Here is a 22,493-nt window from a genome sequence, read left to right on the forward strand (position 1 = left end):
GTGATGGTATCTGAGGCTCACTGGGTGACCCTGAGGTACACACTTTGTGTTGTGTGTGTGTGTGTGTGAGAGAGAGAGAGAGAAAGAGAGACAGGGAGGGAGGGAGGGAGAGAGAGAAAGAGAGAGAGATACAAACACATACTCCCTGCTCTTATCTAACCTATTTTTCTGGGTGGTTGGAAGAATCAAATGTGTGTGATGATAAAATACGTTGGAAGAATAAAATGTGAGGAAAGGAACCAGAGCATAGAATAGAGAGAGGGAGGCCTTCAACTCCAAGAACCCCTCATCCATTGGCCAAGCTGGGTGGGAGACTCTGGGAGTTGTAGTCCAAAGGTAATGATTCCAGGTTCTGCAAGATGTTCATATACACTGCCTTAAGCTGAAAAACAAAGTAGGGTGCAGGACAGGATGATAAATTAGTATTAGTCAAAAAAGAGCTAACATGAGAAAAAGCTAGCTCAGGGGGAAAAGCCTTAGTCACACAATCTACTTTTGGTGCCAAGCCTCATTCTAAAAAAATGAGAGTACCTTTTCTTCATCATGCAGAATAAGCACAACGTCACATCCTTGGCATCAGGATCAGAGAGAGAGAAAAACATGGGCCAACTGAATGTGGTGCTACTGCTGCTGCAAAACTAGCAACTGAGGAAGACAAATTGGGGAAGATTACTCATAAAAGACTCCTAGTTGTGGATTTGTGTAACATGAGACAGAAGCCCTGGGAGTGTCTTCTCCTGAACATATGTAATTTACCTGAGAAATCAACACCTCCCCCTTTTCCTTGGCTGCCCAAAGAAGGCACCAGAAAAGAGGCTGTAGAAATTCATCTTCAGCACTTTAAGGGTCCACACAAATCTTGGGAAGGTTATCCTTTGGACTATACTAGAATCCCTCAGTCATCAAGGGATTCTTGAAGCTGTAGTTCAAAAGAGTGGGTTTTTCCCCAGTTCTGGTTCTCTACCTCAGGGCTTCTCAAGCCATCTGATATGAGAGACTGTCAATCTCACCCCTCGCCCCCCCCCATGTGCCACAGTCTAGAATCACATTTGCATCCACTGTCAACAAGTATTTCTTTCTTTCTTGGAAACTCTCTGTAGGGTGGACTGGAAACCAATGGCTTGCAGACCAGAACTGGTCCACAGGCCACCACTTTGAGTGAGGCAAGTCTTGTTTAGGAGGGGAAGAGTGGATGGAGGAATGCAGAAGGCCTCAGTCCATCTCCAGCCTCTCAGAGTGCTGCCTTGCCACTTGGGTACCTGCTGTGGACATGTGAGAAAACACAAGGATCTATTTCAGCTTAATTAGGAATACTGGCTTCTAGGATATGAATGCTAGGTATGGCTCATATTTTAGAAATTAAGTGCTGGCCCCTAAGAAATTCCTCCTCTGTTAGCCTTCTCCTCTCACCTTTCAAGTGAAGCAGTTTTCAAAGGACAGACATGTTAAAAAGGAAAGAAAAAAGGAAGGGGGAAGGATCTAGAAGCACCTTTGAGACAAACTGATTTATCATAGCATGAGCGTTTGTGGATATCAATCCACTTCTTCAGATGCAGCGTTAGAGTAATATTGAAGCTACAGTTAGATGGTTATGGGATAGAATACAAAAGGTGAACCTTCCTTTGAATTGCACAGCTCATGTGCTACTCCAGTTCATTCTCTCACTCCGCCCCACTTCTGAAATCTTCTATGGTCATCTCTTTCCTTCCTTAACATACAGATGTTTCCAGGGTCTTATTTATTCTGGACTGTGAAAAACTCTTATCTGTTGTTACAAAGCAGTCAGAATTAAAAACATACCCGGGTTCTCTCACCTGGATTTACGCTCTTTGTAGTCATACACCTGCACAGCTGCATTGTGTGGCACTCGGTAGGAGACAGCCCGTGTCTTGTCACGGTAAACTGGGTTGCTCCCATCTGTTGCATCTCTGGAACGATCGACCACAGGATTCCTTTCTGAGGTCAACAAGCCCTCCACATGGGAGGGTAGATCCTTCTCCCACAACTCCTCATCCTGGGACAGCATGTAAGTATGGCCAATAACAGCCCGGACCTGTGAGAAAAAGACCAGGGAGAAGGGAGGGGGCAAGGGTCAATCTTAAACTCTAATATTAATAGACTGGAAAATACACAATAATATTCTTGCCTACAACTTACCCAAATATGCTGGATGATGTTATGTATTTACTTTACATAGCCTAAGACTTGTTAAAGATGTCATTTAAATTTGCCTTTACTGCATAGTAGTTACTGCATAGTAAATACAAACAAGCAACATACCTTTTTGGCAATTAGGTGGCAGTCAAACTACAATGGATATTCCATAAATCACTTAATACAGCACTACATTATTTGGTGATACACATCTACATAGTTAAGATCATTCACTAAAGGTACTTTTCAGTGTTATTTAGAAGCTTCCTGCTTTCAGGTTCTGGCTCAGATCCCAGAAATGTAAATTAAACCTTATTAATCAAAACAAAAGAGTCCTGTTGCACCTCAAAAACTAATAAATAGATCAGAACATGACTTTATGTGGACTATAGCCCATTTTCTCAGAGATATGGGATGTTAGCCAGAATTACAAGTCAAGGATGGTTGTGTCATTGGCAACAGTTGTGTGAAAGATGGTGTTAATAATCCAGCTGTCACCTTGCATTGTATTTCCCCCTGACTCTTAGCTTTCCACAATCTGATCTGAAATTCTGTATACTACTCCATAGATCTGTGAAATGGACAATAATGAATGAAAGCTCATGCTATAATAAATATGTTAGGTTTTAAGGTGTCACAGGACACCTTGTTGTTTTTGCTGCAACAAACTAATATGGATATGTTTCTGGAATTCATCCATCAATCCAAATCTTCCTCACACTACCTAATCACTGTGTTCTCCACACTACCTAAATGCTGCAGTTGAGCAATGCAGGGGGAGCACCAGCATCAGATGAAGGAGAGTCCAAGGTCCTGTGCATGAATGAAGCCCTCTTTTTAATACCCCCAAAGGGCCAAAACCAAAGAACCTAAGCAGAAATCATAGGATATTCTTCATACCCACTACTAACTGTGGCTTTAAAAAAAACTACTCCAAGAGCCTAGGCTGAAGAGTGGTTAATAAATAATGGATATCAAGTGTGACAGAGGGCGGTGATACTTTTGTCAGCAGTGACCTCTTAAGGTGTGTATCCCAAGGGTGCTGCTAATGAGCATGTTTTATCTGAGATGGATAGAAGCTGATCCAGAAAGCAGCCACTATCCAGTAAAGTGCCATTCTATCTGCTCTGCTTACCTTGCCAGACTTGATATCCCGCACATAGATGCCCTCATTCTCTGCTAGTGGGATGGAATGGCGCTGCTCCAGGACTTCCACCTCCGTTGGCGGCACATACTCCAAGGGTCCCCGGATCAACCAACGGTCGCCTGGCTTGCGTAACACTTTTTCATCATCCTGGGTGAGCATGAAGCAGAGACAGAGAGGGGAGGAGGTTCCAATGTCTATCCACATCAGCCATCCTGCCCTTCTCCCCTTACTCCAGAGTTTGGAAAATTACTTTTAAAAGATTATCAGTTACAGTTACATCAGTTATAGTAATGGGAAGGGTTTCTAATGTCCATCCACATCTGACAACCTGCCTTCCTCCCCACGCTCACAGTCTGGGAAGTTACTTTTAAAAGATGATTAGTTACAGTTATAGTTCAAGGGCTTCTTCAAAGGTGTTACAGCGACAGCTGCATTTTAAAAAAATGGTTACTTTCTCATTTCTTGAAAGAAATGGAGCTGACAGTTCTAGTTAATTTTAGTTACTTTAAGAAAACAATCTGCTGCTGCAAAGTCACTGGCAGGACATGCTCTCCTGTTGTTCACCTCATAGCCACTTCAACATGAAGTTGTAGCGTGAGGCAAAATACAAGCCAGCATTTGAACCATGTGATATTCCTCCTGCTTTATTTAGTGAAGCCATACCCCTATAACTACAAAAGCATGAAAAAAGTTAGTTGCACATAAAAAAGAAATGTTAACCCTTGATTACATTATAATGATAATGTAGTTTAGTTATACCTTCACTATTGAATTTATTGTAAGGAATTTATTACAACTAGCCAGTTATTTGCAATTAATAACTTCCAATCTCTGCCTCTGTTCAACAACAGAGTCTCAGACTCTTCTACCTCATTCACATCTTCCAAGAGGCAGAGTGCCCGCAGCAGAAGACCTTCTTCTTCTGAAAGGATGTAAACATCTCGGATGCCTTGTTCCAGCCACTCTCCAGGCCTCAGGAAGAATGAAACCTCCCCCTGAGGAAATGATAGAGAAAACCATGAATGAGACTTTGCAACCTGCATGAAAGATGGTGCCTTGCTGTACTTATGTTAAACGCACAACCCTCCTGCCCATATGTACAAGGACAGAGGAAAACACTGTCTCTCTTGTTTTATCCTCGTGGGCCTCTCTCTCTCACACACACACACAAATAGCACAAGGAGGCTCGGTGGTGCAGTGGTTAAATGCCTGTACTGCAGCCACTGGTTCAATATCAGCTAGGGGCTCTGGGTCAACTCAGCCTGCCATCCTTCCCAAGTCGCAAAAATGAGTACCCAGGTTGTTGCGGACAATTAGCTTACACTTTGTAAACCACTTAGTACATAGGTAAGCAGTATAGAAATGTGCTTGCTATTGATAAGGTTACAAATACTCTCTCTCTCTCTCTCTCTCTCTCTCTCTCTCTCTTGGGAAATGCAGGGATCTTCTTTGATGAAGATACTTATGCAGCATTTGAACAACTCTCTTTTAGGGTTACTTATCATAGATGTTCCCTGAACAAAGGTTGGATTCCAAGGTTCCTTCTAGCAGTGCTGCGAAATACGAGATGGTTGTGGATTATAGTCTAGGAATGGATGCAAATACCCTACAACAGGGGGTCTCAATCTTTTTGACTCACTGAGCCCTTATTTCTATGGCAGAGCCCCTAAGAGGCCTACCCTATGTCTTACAAGTCAATGGTGTTCAGGAATATATATTGTATTTTCTGGCGTATAAGACTACTTTTTAACCCAAGAAAATCTTCTCAAAAGTCGGGGGTCATCTTATAAACTGGGTGTCGTCTTATAGGGCAGGTGCTGAAACCTCTGAACTGGACTGCAGAATCTGCACTACCGTTCTGATAGTCTTGGAGACTGGGAGGGCTGGGCAGGCACGGAGAGCTGACCAATCCAAGCAGGCTTTGTATACAACAAGTTTTCCTGCTAAGTAAGTGCATGTCATAAGCATTTGAATTAAAATTACCATATTGAAATCAAACCTGATGTTTTTTAAATTTTTATTCGGTGTGCGCTGAAAGAGGGGTAGTCTTACACAGCGAGTATATCCCAAACTCTATATTTTAACTGAAAAGGTTAGGGGTCGTCTTATACGCCCAGTCATCTTATACGCCAGAAAATACGGTGTGTGTGTGTGTTTATATGAACATATTATTATTCTTTAATTTCATCCAATTTTTATTTCTTTAATTTTCCTGGAGTGGCCGCAGAGTACCTGGGAAGTGCACATGGAGCCCTAAGGGCTCCTTGGAAACCCCTGTCTTACAAGTTAATCAAGGCCACCTTAATGAGAAGACTAACAATTGTGAAGGAGGTTTCCTGAAAGATAACATACCTACCACAAGTATTTTCATGCAGCAGGTGGATGTTTGGTATGTTGTAGGGCAAGGCTACATTACAGTCTAGCCTGCCTAACCAGAATTTATTGAATTAATAGATAGTCACTGTAGAACATGCCCTAGAATCATTTGCACACCATGGAATTCCTGGACATGACATGTTGATCATGGGATCGTAAGTGCTAGAAGGAACCTTAGGATCCAATCTTTGCTCAGGGCACATCTATGATGAGCAACCCTAAAAGAGAGTTGTCCAAATGCTGCATACGTATTATCATCAAAGAAGATCCCTGCATCTTCCAAGAGAGTTTGTTCCACTGAGTTAAACAGCTCTGACTATCAAGATGTTCTCCCTAATCATAGAAGCATAGAATCATAGAGTTGGAAGAGCCTGCAAGGGCCATCCAGTTCAACCCCCTGCCATTCAGGAAATCTAAATCAAAGCATCCCCAACAGATGGCCATCCAGCCTCTGTTTAAAGACCTCCAAGGAAGGAGACTCCACTAAACTCAGAGGGAGTGTGTTCCACTGTCAAACAGCCCTTACTGTAAAGGAAGTTCCTCTTAATGTTGAGGTGGAATCTCTTTTCCTGGAGCTTGCATCCATTGCTCTGTGTCCTAGTCTCTGGAGCAGCAGAAAACAAGCTAGCTCCCTTCTCAATATAACATCCCTTAAAGTATTTAAATAGGGCTTTTATATCACCCCTTAACCTTCTCTTCTCCAGGTTAAACATCCCCAGCTTCCTAAGTCGTTCCTCATAGGATATGGTTCCCAGACCCTTCACCATTTTGGTCGCCCAAAGTCTTCCCTCAATTTTTTAGCTATGGGTTCTAAGCCTCAATAAAATTAAAAGCAAATTTAAAACAAACTGATAGACGGAGATACAATCATGAGTACAAAACTGGCATGATGTTCTCCGCAGCTGAACAAGTGCACCATCTCAGTCCCTACACCCGTTGGAAGTAGCCACATACCTTGACCACCTTCTTCTGCCCGAGCTGGGGTTTGCCATCAGCATCCACCGGATCACAAATCACACAGTATTGGTGACTGTTCAGAGTGGTGATATTAACCTCACACACCACTTCCTCATAAACATCAGGGATGTGGGCCTCAGTATCAGCCATGGTGACCAGCCATTCTTCCCCAGTCTTCCTGACAATACCCTGGAAGTCCTGGAAAGTCTTTGTGGCCCGAAGATGGAGCGCTTTCTTTAAGAGGGAAGAAAGATGCAGGTCTGAGTGAAGAAGGCTGCATGGACTCACTCTTGTTTAGCTCACACTATTGATACAAAATGAGTCATGCAAGATTCTTACAAGGTCTATTGGGGCCCTGTCTATTCTGGTTAGTCTTGGTGTGTGTGTATGTGTGTGCACGCACACGTGCTCATGTGCACACATGTGCCTTCAAATTGCCTGTTGACTTACACTAACTAAGCCTTAGGACCATTTTTTCATTGTTAGCATTACTCTTTCAACAGACAGACAGACATGGAGAGGTATATTTCATTTTGGGAAACACTGGGATATTTTAAACTGACCTGGGGAATGGCAATAAAAAGTCCTTGTCAGTGCTGAGAGTTGCCTAGGAAGACTTCAGAATGGGGAAAACATCAAAGAAACTGTGTGTGTGTGTGTGTGTGTGTGTGTGTGTACACAGTTACCCCTTGGAACTCGTGGGGGATCTATTCCAGACCCCCCCCCCCACGAGTTCCGAAACTCGCACATATTCAAGCCCTATAGGCTTGAATGGGGTGCATGCATGCAGGGTGCGTGCTATGGCCGCAGATTTTCAAGTCCCCGGATTTCAAGTTCACAGACTTGAAGGGACAACTATATATATATTAAATTAAAAGGGCAAGAACAAAACCAGTGACTTTCTGTTTTTCCCAGCCTGTCTGTCTGGGCCTTAACTACTTTATGCTGGTTAATGAACACATGGGTTATTTTATTTTTACACATTTAATCTACAATTAATTTCATGGCTTGTGATCACCCAGCAGCCACACCAGTCCTGTCGAGTGGACTGCCCCACTGAGTGATATCCCTCTTTCGGGCGACTTTCCTCTTGTGCAGTTGGCACTCCCTGCACCTCCCTATTGATGCCTCTGCCAATTCTTTTGTTGCAGGGAAAAAAACCCAGTTTTTTTACAAGAAGCAAGTCTTCTGATTAGCTTAAAGAGAATTTTTGTGGCTTGGATTTTTAGAAACTATAGTCTACTGCTCAGTGTTCAGAAGAGGTTTGCCATTGCCTTCCCCTGAGGCTGAGAGCATGTGACATGCTCAAGGTCGCCCAATGGGTTTCACTGCCAAGCTGGGAATCGAACCCTGGTCTCCAGAGTTGTAATTCAGAACTGAAACCATCACTCCACGCTGGCTCTCATGTCCCATTTTGCTTCCTGCTCTTCCAAACCAGTAACTCCCTGAAGACACCACTTTCCAATTTTTCTGAAACTAGAAGTGACCAAATGGTTAACCTCAGTTTTGACAAAAGGTTATTTGGGGTCTAAACTGGAGAATCATGCCCCTGTTGGTTTCCTGAAGTGTGACACTCTACTAGAGGGACTGCATTGTTTTCAGCATTGAGGGGGGTGGGCTAAGGGCCTGGAGAGGGAAACATACTAGGTAATGCCAATATGGTTCATAGTCTGCACAGTTCACAACCCTGTCCCAGGTTATTTTTCCCTCTAGCTGAGATTCTACATCACAGTCTGCATTTCACAATTTTATGAATCTGTCACTATGTTGCAGAGATGCAACAAAACCCTGTTAGTAAACTGCAAAAATATGCATCTGGGCACTAGGCATTGATGTACAATGGATACTTCAGATGCACATCAGGCATTCCCGTTGTACTTTGGCACTTCCTAGCAGAAGCCCAGATGCATATTGTGTTCCTCTGTGTGAACTGCTGGCTGCCCACTCTACATAAGGCCATGGTGCATCAGTCACTGCGCTGACTACCATTGCACAATGAATGCCTCATATGTTGCAGAATCACAGCAGATTCCTAAGGGAACATAGATGTTGCAAAACTACTGAATTCCATTTTGCACACATTAAGGCCATTTCTGAAGATAAGTCCCAAGCAGGATGCTAGCCTCTGTCTTCTCTCTCTGCATGTTGCCACCCACAAAGGTGTTGCTATTACCTTATTTATCACAGCAAGGGCCAAATTCAGTTTCAGAGAAATTATCAGGGGCCACATTCTTCAGATGGATGGGGCAAAAGGAAGGGACCTAAAATAATCAGCATATATTTGCCTAAAGCTCTCATTGTTGGTTAGTAAGGTTCCTTTCACACCACAAAATCAAAGCCTTTTAATATCACTTTAATTGCTATGACTCTCCCCTATGGAATCCTGGGACTTATAATTTGATGCAGTATTTAAAGTTGTCTCAACAGCACTTGTGCCTTTCCAAACTACAAATCCCAAGGTTCCCAAGGATATGACCATGGCAGTTAAAATAAAGTGATATCAAAGTGTTAGAACTGTGTAGTGTCAAACAGCCTTGTGCTGCTGCTGCTTCTTCTTCTTCTTCTTGTTATATTTATATCCCACTTTGAGCAGCTAAGGAGAGGCATTAGGAGAGACATCTCACCCACCATTAAGGCAGCAAACAGACCACTCACTTTTTCAGTCAGGATGAAAGCATCTTCAGTAGCTACTACTTCTTCGAAAACCCCAGGCAGGTAAGCACCAACCCGTTTCACTAACCACTCCTCACCTGAGGAGAAAAGGGAGACGCTAGATATGTCATACTGAAAAGAAAGAAGCCAACAGAAGACTGTAGAAAAGGCAGCAAAATTACCTGTCACACGTTTATTCCCTTCTCTGTCCTTGCATTCTTTCCGTGCCTGCAGTCTTATGGCTTGGTTGGGCCGAATGGTGGTGGCCTGGATGGTCTCCACCACCTCTACCTCCTTTTGTGGGATGTAGGTGCCTGAAAAAAAGGAAACAAAACTGAACAATGAATGAGAGGTTGTTACAAAAGCAGACTAGCTCCCAAATCAGATGCTAAAAAAGCTAATACTCTCATTCTGCCACTTACAGAATGATTATAGAATCATAGAATCATAGAGTTGGAAGAGATTGCAAGGGCCATCCAGTCCAACCCTCTGCCATGCAGGAACTCTCAATCAAAGCATCCCCAACAGATGGCCATCCAGCCTCTGCTTAAAGACCTCCAAGGAAAGAGACTCCACTACACTGAGGGAGTGTGTCTTAAACTCTGACTTAAAACACAGCTAGAAGGAAATAACAAATTAAGCATAGCTTTTTATCAGGGGGTGTATTCACATTTCACAATTACAGTGGTTTGATTTCACAATTACAAGGCTCCATCCTACAGAATTCTTTATCTTGTAATTCGATAGAACCCTCTGCTAGAGAGCTCTAGTGCACTCCCTTGAACTAAAGCATGAGAATTCTCTAGCAGAGGATTATAAAGCTTCTGACCAAAATACAAATCCCAGAATTTGTTAGGGTCGAACCATGGCAACTAAACGTGGCAAATGTTCCAGATCACACTGTTTGTGCATCCAACTCAGTACTGGTCACCCCAGCTATCCTCAGCCTTCCACCCTCCAGGCTTGTAGTACTATCACCCTAAATTGAGAGCATCTACTATCACGCCGTGATGCTAGGAATTGTAATACAAACATGTATGGAGGGTAACATGTTAAGGAAAAAGTGGTCTGCTCTGATCAGCAATTACTCTTCAGTCTCAGGAGGACATTTTCCCCCTCAACTGCTTCCCAGTCCTTTCAAAAGACGATGACAGGGACTGAAGCCAGAAGGTTCTGCCTCCAAAATCTGTGTTCTGCCACAAAACTGTGGTTCATTCCTGCCTGTTGTTAGCACTTACCAGGCCCTTCAAACAGCCATTCATCTCCAGTGACATATTTGCCTCCCTTGTCATCCTCAAAGTCTAAGAGTGCTTTCAGGTGGAGTGCAGTGTTAGCTAAGACAACCTGCAAAGGAGTAATGCCCTGGAAAGAAAGATAAAGGGAGGGAATAAGAATATAAGAACTGTGCTGTACCAGAATAAAGGCCTAGTTAGTCTAGCATTCTATCCCCATACTGTTCAGCCTGTTGCCTATAGGATGTCTGTGATGATATGGACGTTTGTAGAAAAGGTTGTCATGTTTATCAGAGAAGGTAAAATTTGGTTATGTATGTGAGATATAAATGTATATGTGCCTTCAAATCACTTGTTGACTTATGGCAGCACCATTAATTTCATAGGGTTTTCTTAGGCAAGGAGTATTCAAAAGTGGTTTTGCCAATTTCTTCATTCGAAATACAGCACCTAGTATTCACTGGAAGACTCCCATTCCAAATACTAACCAGTGATAACTCTGCTTGGCTTCCAAGATCAGATAGGCTCTGGTGTTTTTAGGGTATTTATGCTGAGGTATAGTACAGTATATGCAATAATGGTTTGTCAGGCAGAAAGAGATGTGAGTGTCAAAGTTAGGTACTGTATATGCATGACAGATGTGAAGGGGTATTAGTTAGGGCCAGTCAGGATTTAGATGTTTTAAGTAAGTATTAAGTAAACTGTATGCTGAACTTCATTTTAATAAATTATTTCTTCACTATACATTTGTACTTCTGAGAATGTTACAACAGTGTTATTGTTTTGAATGAGTTCAGACACATGGTATTTGTTGTGGCAGCAGTGGTTCAAGGGTGGTGAGATCCAGTGATGCGATCTCACACAAGAATCTTGAGGACACAGAAGGTCCTATGTTTAATGCCATAGCAAAGGGACAGGTGGAGGTCCTCACAATGGTAGCAGTGATGAGTTAAGAGGAAGCTCTCACAAGGTCCACAAAACAGGACATGAGTGCAACTATTCCCACCATTTTACATTCTTCTGCATTTGGAGTATGGATATAGTGAGCAAAGGAAGAGAGGCGATCCCAGGGCCACACTTTGGAGAAGCTCATAGCATCACTACCAAAAATTATGCAATTGGATTTCCCACATTTGGGGAAATAGCAGAGGTCAGCACACCCAGAGTGTAATGGATGAGCCTCACCCTGGGAAGAGCTCCTTCATGATCAAGGTGTTTCCCCTGCCAAGAACCCAGGATTTAATAGCTGCACTAGAAAGAACCTCTGAATAGTTCCACCCTGTAGTTCCCTCTGTGAAGAGGAGAGACTCACTAATCCTTACCTGCTTTAGCTCCTCTCCTGGATACAAAGGAAAGGGGTCCTGAGTCAGACGGATCTCTAGGTCAGCATGTCTGAGCCGCACCTGCCCCAAAACATCAAGCTGGATGGTGCCATCTGCCCCCCGGATGACTGGATTGTGGATGATACAATAATGGCGTGGGGGGACCATCACCATCTTCACTGGGGGAAATATGATCCTAGGTTGAGAGAAGAGGTGAAGAAAGAGACATCTAGAAATTTGGATTCTACAGCAAACAATTGTCACATGGGCCCTTTACAAATGGGCACCCAAGTACGTACAGAATACGTACAAAATGTCGGTGCCCTGTCCACATGGGCGCCGCTATTACGACGTCACGGGCGCGCCACCTCCAAACGGAGCGGCGCAGACGTGATGTCCTGGCGCCCTTTCCACGGCGCCGGAAGGAGCTCCATTTTAGAGTTCCTTCCTGGGTTTGTGTCGCTGGTGCAGCCTTTACACAGCCCCTTTCTCCCTTTCCCTGCCAAGCCCCAAGGACACCCCTTTCCAGGCTGCGGGGAAGCGGCCTTTTGCCACTTCCTCGCAACCTGGAAAAGCGGCGGATCCGCCCCGCACCCTCAGAACAACGGGGACACATTTACTTGAATACCCCAGGGTAAAATTAGTAGCAACTCATCAGAGAGCCCCCACTCATTGGAATGCCCTTCCCGAAAAGATCCGACTTTGTTCCACATTGGAAGCCTTCAAGAAGGCACTGAAAACTTAACTTTTTCAGAAAGCATACCCTCCTGATTCTCTTTAAAGACAGAATACCCTAATCAAGATCAGGATGTCCAACCACAACTGATAGCCTTTAATAGTTTTATATGCGGCTCCAGATTTTATATTGAATTGTGTAAAATTGTTGATGAAATTGCTAATGTACTGTATTGCTTGATGTATTATATTGCTTCATATTGTGACATATGTCACATTATTGGCACAGTGTGAACCGCTTTGATCAGAAGGAAAAGCGGTATACAAATAAAAGTTTTATTATTATTATTATTTATTTTACGCGAAACAGGGAACAAGAATTTGCGCTCCCTTTCACCCCGGAAACATACAAGGTCACGATTCGTTCAGACCCCCACTGAGCATGTGCAAGGGTGCTGATTCGAATCTCTGAATCCCACTGGTGTGGTAATACAATTTGCACTCACTCCACTTTGCTTGAATCTGTATCACGTGACTTACCTTGGATTTGGTTCCCCCTCAATTCGGACGGTCAACAGAAGGGCAATCAGGTGTGATAAAACATTCACGTTATACTGTAATGTGAATTCACATAGCTAAACCAGGAGTCACCCTGGATCTGAGCTGCAAAAACCACCGTGTGATAAACACCAGTGACCGGCAGCTTCAAGAGAGGCAGAGATTTTTCTTGTTGTGTGGATGAGGGCAGAATTGATGGCAAGAAAGACATTTGGCTAAATAAGCCAAGTGGGTACTAGTTGACCCCTACTCCCTGCTGAATCCTGGCCCCTCCTTACCTTTCATTGTCCTGGCGGATATAAGTCTTGGGTCCTATTTCCACCCGAGTTACATTCGAGTTCTGGTCCAAGACATGGGTGTAATAGTATGGTGGGATCCGGATGATTGATTCAGCAGCCATTTTGCCTTCTAAAAATGGTCACAGAAAGAGTGCAGTATTATATTAGAAGCCTAAGTAAAAACATCTGAGAGAAGACACCACTATAGCAACCTTCATCAATGTGTTGCCTTCCCAATGTTTTGGACTTCGACTCTCATTTCCCTCATGGTGGTGAACTGGCCGGGGATGATGGCAGTTGAAGTCCACCAAATTGGCAACGTGCCTGGTTGGGTGGAAAGTTGTGGGACTGGCCCACCTTGGCCTCTGATTCATCATCCCTCCGACCACAAACAGGCAGGGCATAGAGGAATCCAGAAACACCCATTGTACACTGTATAACTGTGCAGTAAAGCAACACATTTGCTGTGCTTAATCCTTTAACAAACTCAGAAAACTAGCCTGGCCTGTATCTGGAAGCTATTATGCAGCAACCCTTGAGATCTTATTACAGGGACACACCTACTTCCACAAGCCAGAATCAGCGTCCTCCGGCCATTTAAAAGGGAATTAGTACGTAGGCACATAATGTCTGCTATGATCATAGAGAGACTATGATGTTTATCACACTATGCTCTTAAAGAGGTACTATTCCAGTGTGACTCCTCTAGCGGCCTCCTGTTGCATGCTGGGATGGGCAGTTTTAAGGAGGGGTATTTAGAATTCTCAGGCAGAGAAGTTCAGCTCCTTAAAACTGCCAATCCCAGCATGCAACAGGAGGCTGCTAGAGAGCACACTGGAATAGAGAGCTCGTCTGATAAACACCTAGGAAAGATGCCTTCCCAGAAGGCATCTGGCTCCATCCTGGCTTCTGAGGGAGAGAGGGGTAGGCCAATCCCATCAGGCCTCCCCAAAGGAACTGAACCCTTCCCAGGCCAAAAGGCTTCTGGCTCCATCCTCCACTCCCTTCCCCTTTTGTGTCGTGTCTTCTTAGATTGTAAGCCTGAGGGCAGGGAACCGTACAATTAAAAGATTGTATGTACAGTGCTGTGTAAATTTACAGCGCTATATAAATAAAGCTTTAATAATAATAATGATGATGATGATGATGATGATGATGATTACCAGATCTGAATCCTGCTGAAAAATATGAACTTCAGATGTGATGACTGCTATGATTACAGAAAGGCTAGGAAAGCTAATTACCAGATCTGAATCTTGCTGATGAACCTCAGATGTGAATCGTGGACAAGCTTATGGCAACTTGAGCTCTGGGAACAAAAAAGGGTGAAACATTCAGATTTCTAGGCAGGAAGAGTGAGAGTCCACACTGCTCAAAGGGCCATGGAACTGTTTTACGGGAAGCTAAAGTTCTCCATCCACCTATTGTGCAATCATTATAAATCTGAGATCTCATACAGCTCTTTGATCAGCCATCCTTCTAATTCTAGATACAGTCTTGGAAATAAATTGCCCAAGAAGGATCTAGGACCAGTGAAAAAGTGGGAGGCTCACCTTTCTCACTCAGAAGGAGCAAGGGAGAGAAGACTGAAAAGGAGGAAAGCGAAAGAGGGAAATCTTACCGTGCAGAGAGCTTGTTTTCTCTTTCTGATGTATCCTGTGTGGGTTAGCCAGAAATTCCCCAGATGAATTTATTTCCTGGTAGAGGTGGAGCAAAACTTCAGTGTGGCACAGAGCCTATTAAAGGGGAAGAAGATTGCAAAAGATTCATCTAATCTTTCAGAGAACACAGGCCAAAAGGCAGTGGCAAAGCAGGCGCAGGAAAATTTACCCCACAGTCTGGGAAGTGTGCAGGAGGGATATTTACAGTTTCATCCTGGACTATCTCACACACACAAACACATGCACATGTCATCATCTGAAGGGCAGGCATCGTCACTGGGGTCGTTTGCTGCATGACTGGAGGCCATATGGATCACAACATCACTACCTGGCAGGGACGTTGTAGAGAGAAACATGGGAGTTTATCGCATTATTATCCCAGAAAAACTGCGTACAGTAATTAAGCAAAATGATTTCATACGATGTCGCACAAAACCCGCCATTAAAGTAGTCACAAAGGAGCATTAACACACATCTTTTTACTTTTGAGATTTCAACCACGATGCATTTCTGATATTGCTTTATTTGCGCATGTGATAATTATTCACTTTATTTTGCTATATTTGCAGGATGTTTGAAATGCACTTTAATCTCTCTTTAATGCCAAAATTAGTCCCAGTGTGATAAACTCCATAGAAGAACACACTTCTATAGCTGAATCTCCCTTCCCAGAATAGGAATAATGATATAACCTGCTAAGTATCTGGGTAATTGATGGGCCTTCTTTGCATTAGCAAATATATGAGACGATAATGAGGCTTTCAAGTTTTATTATTGCTTGTTGTCTCAGGTTAGCAGAAGAAAGCAGAGAATGCATATACTTTCTGCTTTGTACCAGCAAACAAAGACCTTTTAATTTAAACAGTCTTTTGATTATTACTTGATGGCAGGGACCCTTTTATAAGGTGTATGCACTTTATGGATTGCTATACTTCATTGTTTTTTAATTTATTTTATTCTTTTTAAAATTTAAAGGTGTTCTAATATAACAGAGTATTTAATTGTGTTTGCAATTTTTTTTTTATTCTCAGGTTTTTACCTAATCTTGTTTGTAGCTTTTGTAAGCTGCCTTGGGTACAAGTTGGGAGAAAGGTGGCATATAAAACAAGCAGCCAAACAAATACAGTATATCTGATTCAAAGCTAACGGTTTCACTTTTGTAAGCTGAAGATCTATTGTTAATAAGTTTTAAATTAGTTCAGTAGAGCTTAGTCACAGGAAGAGTTTGGAACATTAGATTGAAAAATTAATTTGTTGATGTTGAAATTGGAAATTAATTCTTTGCCATTAAGTGTGTGAAGGTAGAGCTTTATCTGTCTTTTAATTTAAACTTCATTAGGTTTAATGTCATTGCCAGAGATTTATCATCCATCTGAATTAGCATAGCAATAACTTGCTGAGAAAGAAACAATGAACTGCATAATATTCATCCAGTGAGCAAGAAACACAATCACAGAGCAAGGAGCAAGTCAGAAGATCAATCCAAAGATCACAGTGTCTCTAGCTATCTTATAGCTCTATTTCCATTGCAGCACTCATTAAAGAGTCACCAACTGCATAAAACCAATCATCTGTCCACTTATTTCTCCTGTGCTTGATATGCGTGGTTACTTTTCCCAACAAGCTATCTGCCACCATTTATTTAACTAGTCAAATAAAGATAATAATGCACCAGGTTCTTTAAAGTTCCTCCCTGTGTTTTGAGTATTTCTGGGCAGGTCCTTGGCCTCACCTGCACTGCAGAAATAATGCAGTTTGACACCACTTTAACAGCCATGGCTGATTGCTATGGGATTCTGAGAATTGTAGTTTGTCGTGGCACCAGAGCTTTCTGACAGAGAAGGCTAAATATCTCACAAAGCTACAAATTCCAGAATTCAACAGTATTGAGTTATGGCAGTTAAAGCGATGTCAAGCTGCGTTATTTCTGCAGTGCAGATGAGGCCCTTCTCTCTGTCCCACCACCATCAAAGCAACCAGGGAGAAGTCCTTATAAATATCATTTTATAAAATATTTCTTTCAAATTATACAAGCAAGTAAATTTTAGCCCTCTGGTCCACATATCCATGGAAGATCCATCCACACACAGACTATGCTTGCAACAAGTGAAGCACACCATACAAAGCTTGGGTAGGTTGTGTTAAATTGTACCCAAATTTATCGAATCACAAGACGGACGAAACTAAGACAGACAGGCACCAAAACGTTAATATAACTGAGAGGGTGAGGAAGACAATCAAAGAGAGTACTTTGAGTCCGATTGGTTTTCCTTATGGAAAGAACTACTGTATATAGTTGCCAGAGGATTGGGAATGTGTGGAGGAACCCTATGAAGACTGTTTCATAAGCAGCAAAAATGCAGAGGTTGAATGACAGGTCCAAAAAATTTTTCGCTTGTGTTGATGCAAGGACTATTGGAGACCATATTTCTTAGCAGTGGTCCTTATTTTTGCTCTAATTTTCCATCCATGGTAGAACAAAAATGGCTCTCTTGGCCCTAGTTTTGGCCCAGACACCCAAAAAAACAAAGCCAGGTGTGATGCCTCAAAGCAACAGCCCTAGCAAAAGATTTTGCCGCACAACCAGCCGCATGCTAAGCTGTAGTGATTTATTGTGTATACAAAGTATGGGCATCAAGGCAGAAAGCAGAGCCAGCTTTCTTATGCTCCTCAGGCAGTCCTTCAAGAAACACAGCAACCTTTTCCATAGGTATTGTTGCTAAACCTCCATACAAGTTAGAGCCGTGAAGTAAGAGTGAGTGAAAGGATCCCGGCTGAAGCTTTCAACATAGTATGGAAATGCAGTGATTTGAAGTGTTTTACCTATTCAAACCTCATTTATTATGCAGCCATTACAGGCACAAGAGCTTTGCTGAGGAAGAAAGTGATCTTAATTCTGCCTAGGATATAGATGAGTGCATATAACTATCCATTATTCAGCTGCTATCCTTTCGATGGTTTATAAGCCTATAGTTTGATTTCATTTTTAAAATAAATGCTGGTATGTTTTGATCTGTGTATTTTTACTTAAAAACACAACATCAAGCCATCTTGATTCATTTGATGGAATCTCTGGTTATGAGATCCCTATTAGAAACACTAGGAAACACCTCTTACTGTGGTTTTGGGGCAGTTGTACATTAGCTAATCAGAAGCTGTGCTCAGAAAAGTTACTCTTGTTGGCCATGTTAATTTTGGGGTCCTGAAAGCTGTAATCCAAAAAAGTCAAAATTTCCATGCTCTGATAGAGGTTTATTACTTGTCGAGAGTACTGGGACAAGTAAGCCAACCGCGTGACTTAACCTTTGTAATAACTTGTCCAAATTCTGCTTAGTTTTCTATTTTTAAAGATACTCAAGCTCTGCTAGAGACAAGGCTCTTGGCAGCTTACCAACAATTGCTGTGGGGCAGGGCTCCTGTGCTTTTAACAGCTTGGTGAAAAGAGGAAATGCGGCAGGTGTGCCTTTCTGTGGACATTTGCGGCCTTATGCCCCCGCGCAGAGAACAAGTTAGCACAGCTGTTAAAGACAGAAACACATCAACAGAAACAAAAGCTGCTTCCTATATATACCCCACCCTTGTCCTGCATGTTAACACAGTGGAGGACATGCAATATATACAATTAGTGCTGCTCCGTGGCCGATACATAAACATTTTCTACTCCGTTCTACATGAATTGCATGTGTGTGGTGTCTGTTTATTGCCCTGTAAAAGACTATGAAACATTCTAATCACAGTGTAGATAGGCTGATATGAATAATGTTCTTCCTTTGGGAGTACATTATGAATTACAGGACATTCTGTACTAGACCATCAAATATGTAAAGGCTGAGTCTCCCTTATGTGGAGTTCTGAAATACAAAATGATCCAACTTTTAAATGGATGGCTGAGATAACCTTTGCTTTCTGATGGTTCAGTGTAAATACACTTTGTTTAATGCACAAAGTTATTAAAAATATTGCACAAAATTACCTTCTGGCTATGTGTATATGAAACGGTTACATTAAGTTTCTGCTTAGACATGGGTCTCATCTCCAAAATATCTCATTATTAGAATATGAGCGTTCCAAAATCTTTTGAAAATCCAAAACACTTCTGGCATTTTGGATAAAGGAGAGGCAACCTGTATCATCATCATCCCCAGCTCCATCATTTTGGGCCAGCAATACACTATGAAATTAAAATAGCTTAACTATTATTATTTGAGCTGTTAAGGAATCTTGGGAATTGTAGCTGCCTTAAAACCCAATGAAACGCTCACAAAAATGTCACCTTAGACTTCCCAGGATCCCTTGGGGAAGCAGGGGTAATGCAATAGGTTTATTATATAGGTAGGACGGATGCCCCTGTGATACATAAAGACTTTAAGAATTAGGATATTTATTACAGGAAAAGTATTTATGGATAATCATAATCCAAGTATATGTTCCAACAAAAAAGGCAGAAAAGGAAGAAATTTAAACACTTTGCGCAGGTATCCAGGAAGAAACCGTCCATGTTATCATCATAGGCAATTGATGTGGCTGACAGACTGCAAACAATTAAAATACATTATAGTCCCAAAGAAAGGGGACACAAGGGATTGTAGGAACCACTGGACCTTTATCTCCAATGAAATCAAAGTAATGCTCAAGATTTTACAACAAAGCGTTTTATCATAAAAGGAGTGAGAAATGTCAGGTGTGGAAGTTGGGGTGAGAAAAAGAAGAGGCACCAGAGATCATATTGCAAACATATCTTTGCTAATGGATCAAAGGATCTCAGAAGAAAATCAGAGGTGCTTTATAGATGATAGCAAAGCCATTGGTTGTAGATTGTAAAGAATGGTGGGTTATTCTGTAAGAAATAGGGTGTCATAATATTTCATTGTCCTGACAAGAGGCTAATTAATGCAAGTACATAATATGGAGAAAAAAGAATGCTTTCCAGTCCTTTCAGGCGTCAGAATAGGCTGCGTTTATTAAGCTTTATTTTTAATTTATACACAGAGCACAGTAAATGAAAAGCAGGATTAGACTCAGAGGAAGGTGAGAAAAGTGAAGGAAGGAACATCAACAACTTGCATCAGAAATGCATAATTACAGTCTTGCATCATAAATTTTGTGCATTTTGGTTGGTAAAATAAAAGTATCACTGTGTTGTGGATTTTGGATGTTATTGTGCCTTTTTCCGATGAAGAATCCAGTGGAGGAGCATTGAAAGCTTGCATTGTAAATTTTTGTGCATTTTATTTGGCCAATAAAGGTATCCCTGTTTTGTGGATTCTGGGCCTAATTGTCCTTCTCTGGGAGTGGATATTATGGCTTTCCCAGGGAGGGAGGGAGGCGGCAGTGCTGCATAACAGAAGCACATTTAATTAAGACTGAATTAAAGCTCCCTCTCGCAGCGCATTCCCAGCCTAAAGCCAGCCCTAATTGAAAGAGAGGTTTTGGGTGACGTTCAATTGCTCTGAAACCTGTCACTCTTATCTCTGAGCCTAAATCAAACAGGAAACGAGGGGAGGAGAGACTAGCAGCTGCCAATCGCTCGCACTGCGCAGGCGCCAACTTTATCCCGCAGTCTCCCTGCATGGACGACGCATGCGCACAACAGTCCTTTCTCGGCCTCTTGCCGCGGAGGCGCTCGGAGCCACCTATTTAGCTTCGAACTGCAAACTATTAGAGGCGCATGCGCGCTGATTTTATTTACAGGAGCCTCTGCCCGGACGCGCGCGCCCGACAGAGTCACGTCAGTCCCAGGGAGCCTCACTGCGCACGAGCGCATTGTTTTTCACAGCGCACCCATTTACTCCCAAAGCGCATGCGCACTTTCTCTTTTTAAAACTACGCATGCGCATTGAAGAAATTAGCTTGCAAAACTGCGCAAGTTTAAAATGTTTTTTTTTAAAAATAAAAATATAATTGTCGCCTTTAATCTACAGAAGACATGGCCAACTGAGAGAAAACTGGATGAGAAACACCCAGTGAAGCGCCATTGTTGTTATTGTTGCAGCCTTTTTTTGGTGCCTCATCTGGCAGCCATTTTGTTTCCTTTCCTCTTGTCCAGACCCGCTACGTAACCTCTTATCATGCGCAGACCTCATCTGCGACGCTGCCTCAGAAGAAGCCCCAAAGACTGCTGCCATCCATAGCTATAGCTACCTGTGACTAAACCCTGTTGAACATAATGGGATTTATATCTGAACAAACACTTTTTTAGGACTAAAAGCTTGCTGTGCACTTGGACTGCATCCACACTGGGGAAATAATAACCCGGTTTGGCAGCGCTTTAACTCTTCTGGCTCAAGGCTATGGAATTCTGGGAGTTGGAGTCTGTGTGGGGCCCAGAGCAGAGCTATGTACTTGGAATAGCACAGTACTTAGTACCTTTTCCCAATCTATTGTACAATAATATGGAAAGTTCACAAAGCAAGTGATGACCTTTATTGGGCCAACCAAAATGCACAAAATACACGTGGCAGCTTGCAAAGCTCCATTGGCATCGTCAGATAAAAGGTTAAAAAAACCCACACAAGAAATACAATTATGACGATATTAGTCACAAGCCTGCATTTTGTCAAGATGTAGCTGTTCTCAGTTCATGCAGGCAAGCCACTAAATACACATAGGATAGGGCTGCAGGGCCACAACTGACAGCTGCTCAGGCCAGTTCCAAAAACTGTTTGACTAAATACGCATCAAGTTACGTTATCAATTCCTAATGTCAATCTGATGGTCATTTTAATTGTATAACGCTTTTTACTGTCAGCTTTGTAAGCTTTTATCTTCACCACCACCTCTCAGCAGTCTGGTATTTCATCCTTTCATCGATGCAATTCTTGTGGAAGGAAAATAACCAAAAGACATGTCCTGTGTTGCCCAGCAGCACATAGGTAACATGCGCACAATGAACTTGCATTTTGTGGTTGCTTTAAAACAGGATTCTCAAACTCCTGCAAGGCAGAAGGTTATAGAAAATTGGTAACAGGTTTAACAAGTTTAAGAATGTTAAGAAAAAATGTAAGGTTCATATCCAACAATGCTGAAGTCAGAACCAAGCCTGAGTAAAATTCACATTTCCGGTTCCTTGAGGCAGCTTCAGAAGTTGTCTCACAGTAAAGCTTTTCCATGCTGTTGAGATACAGGATGCACCTCCTCCTTTATAAGCTCATAACAGAGGTCCTTCACAATAAGAAACTGTCACACACTAGACAAGACACATTCTGTGACGACTGGTCAAAATTTATTTAGGATCACTGGTTGCCACTGCATTCTCCAGCTGCTCAAGTGGACTTATGGAAAGATACATTTGGTTCCCCTTCCAATGATGACACTTAGCATTTGTTTAGAATATTCTCTAGCACTGCTGGCAAAACTATGGTCCCAAACACACTGTAGAAGTACTGTAATCCAGTTTGAGACGGCTTTAACTGCCCTGGCTCAATGCCAGGGAATTCTAGGAACTGTAGTGTTTGTGAGATGTTTAGCCTTTTCTGGTGCCA

At 42.4% G+C, this 22,493-nt stretch overlaps 1 protein-coding gene and 1 pseudogene across 5 annotated transcripts in view; both read right to left on the reverse strand.

The window, feature by feature from the left end:
* LOC121932716 (major vault protein) overlaps positions 1 to 22,493 on the reverse strand; it is a 35,307-nt gene that overhangs the window by 9,715 nt on the left and 3,099 nt on the right. The window contains exons 2-12 of one of the 5 annotated variants that reach the window (XM_042471633.1): positions 14,973 to 15,087; positions 14,596 to 14,660; positions 13,352 to 13,481; positions 11,841 to 12,036; positions 10,525 to 10,648; positions 9,469 to 9,600; positions 9,290 to 9,384; positions 6,632 to 6,868; positions 4,171 to 4,296; positions 3,290 to 3,448; positions 1,815 to 2,053 (exon numbers count right to left, since the gene is read on the reverse strand). In XM_042471633.1, coding sequence (XP_042327567.1) covers positions 1,815 to 2,053; positions 3,290 to 3,448; positions 4,171 to 4,296; positions 6,632 to 6,868; positions 9,290 to 9,384; positions 9,469 to 9,600; positions 10,525 to 10,648; positions 11,841 to 12,036; positions 13,352 to 13,473 — 1,430 coding nt within the window. In that variant the 5' untranslated portion in view covers positions 13,474 to 13,481; positions 14,596 to 14,660; positions 14,973 to 15,087. Of the gene's footprint in view, positions 1 to 1,814; positions 2,054 to 3,289; positions 3,449 to 4,170; positions 4,297 to 6,631; positions 6,869 to 9,289; positions 9,385 to 9,468; positions 9,601 to 10,524; positions 10,649 to 11,840; positions 12,037 to 13,351; positions 13,482 to 13,911; positions 13,931 to 14,514; positions 14,661 to 14,972; positions 15,127 to 22,493 lie in introns of those variants that run through there. The other 4 variants (XM_042471635.1, XM_042471634.1, XM_042471636.1 and 1 more) reach the window with 4 other exon arrangements.
* On the reverse strand, positions 11,602 to 11,754 carry LOC121935811 (annotated as a pseudogene).

This window comes from Sceloporus undulatus, chromosome 6 (assembly GCF_019175285.1).
Source record: "Sceloporus undulatus isolate JIND9_A2432 ecotype Alabama chromosome 6, SceUnd_v1.1, whole genome shotgun sequence".
NCBI lineage: Eukaryota > Metazoa > Chordata > Lepidosauria > Squamata > Phrynosomatidae > Sceloporus > Sceloporus undulatus.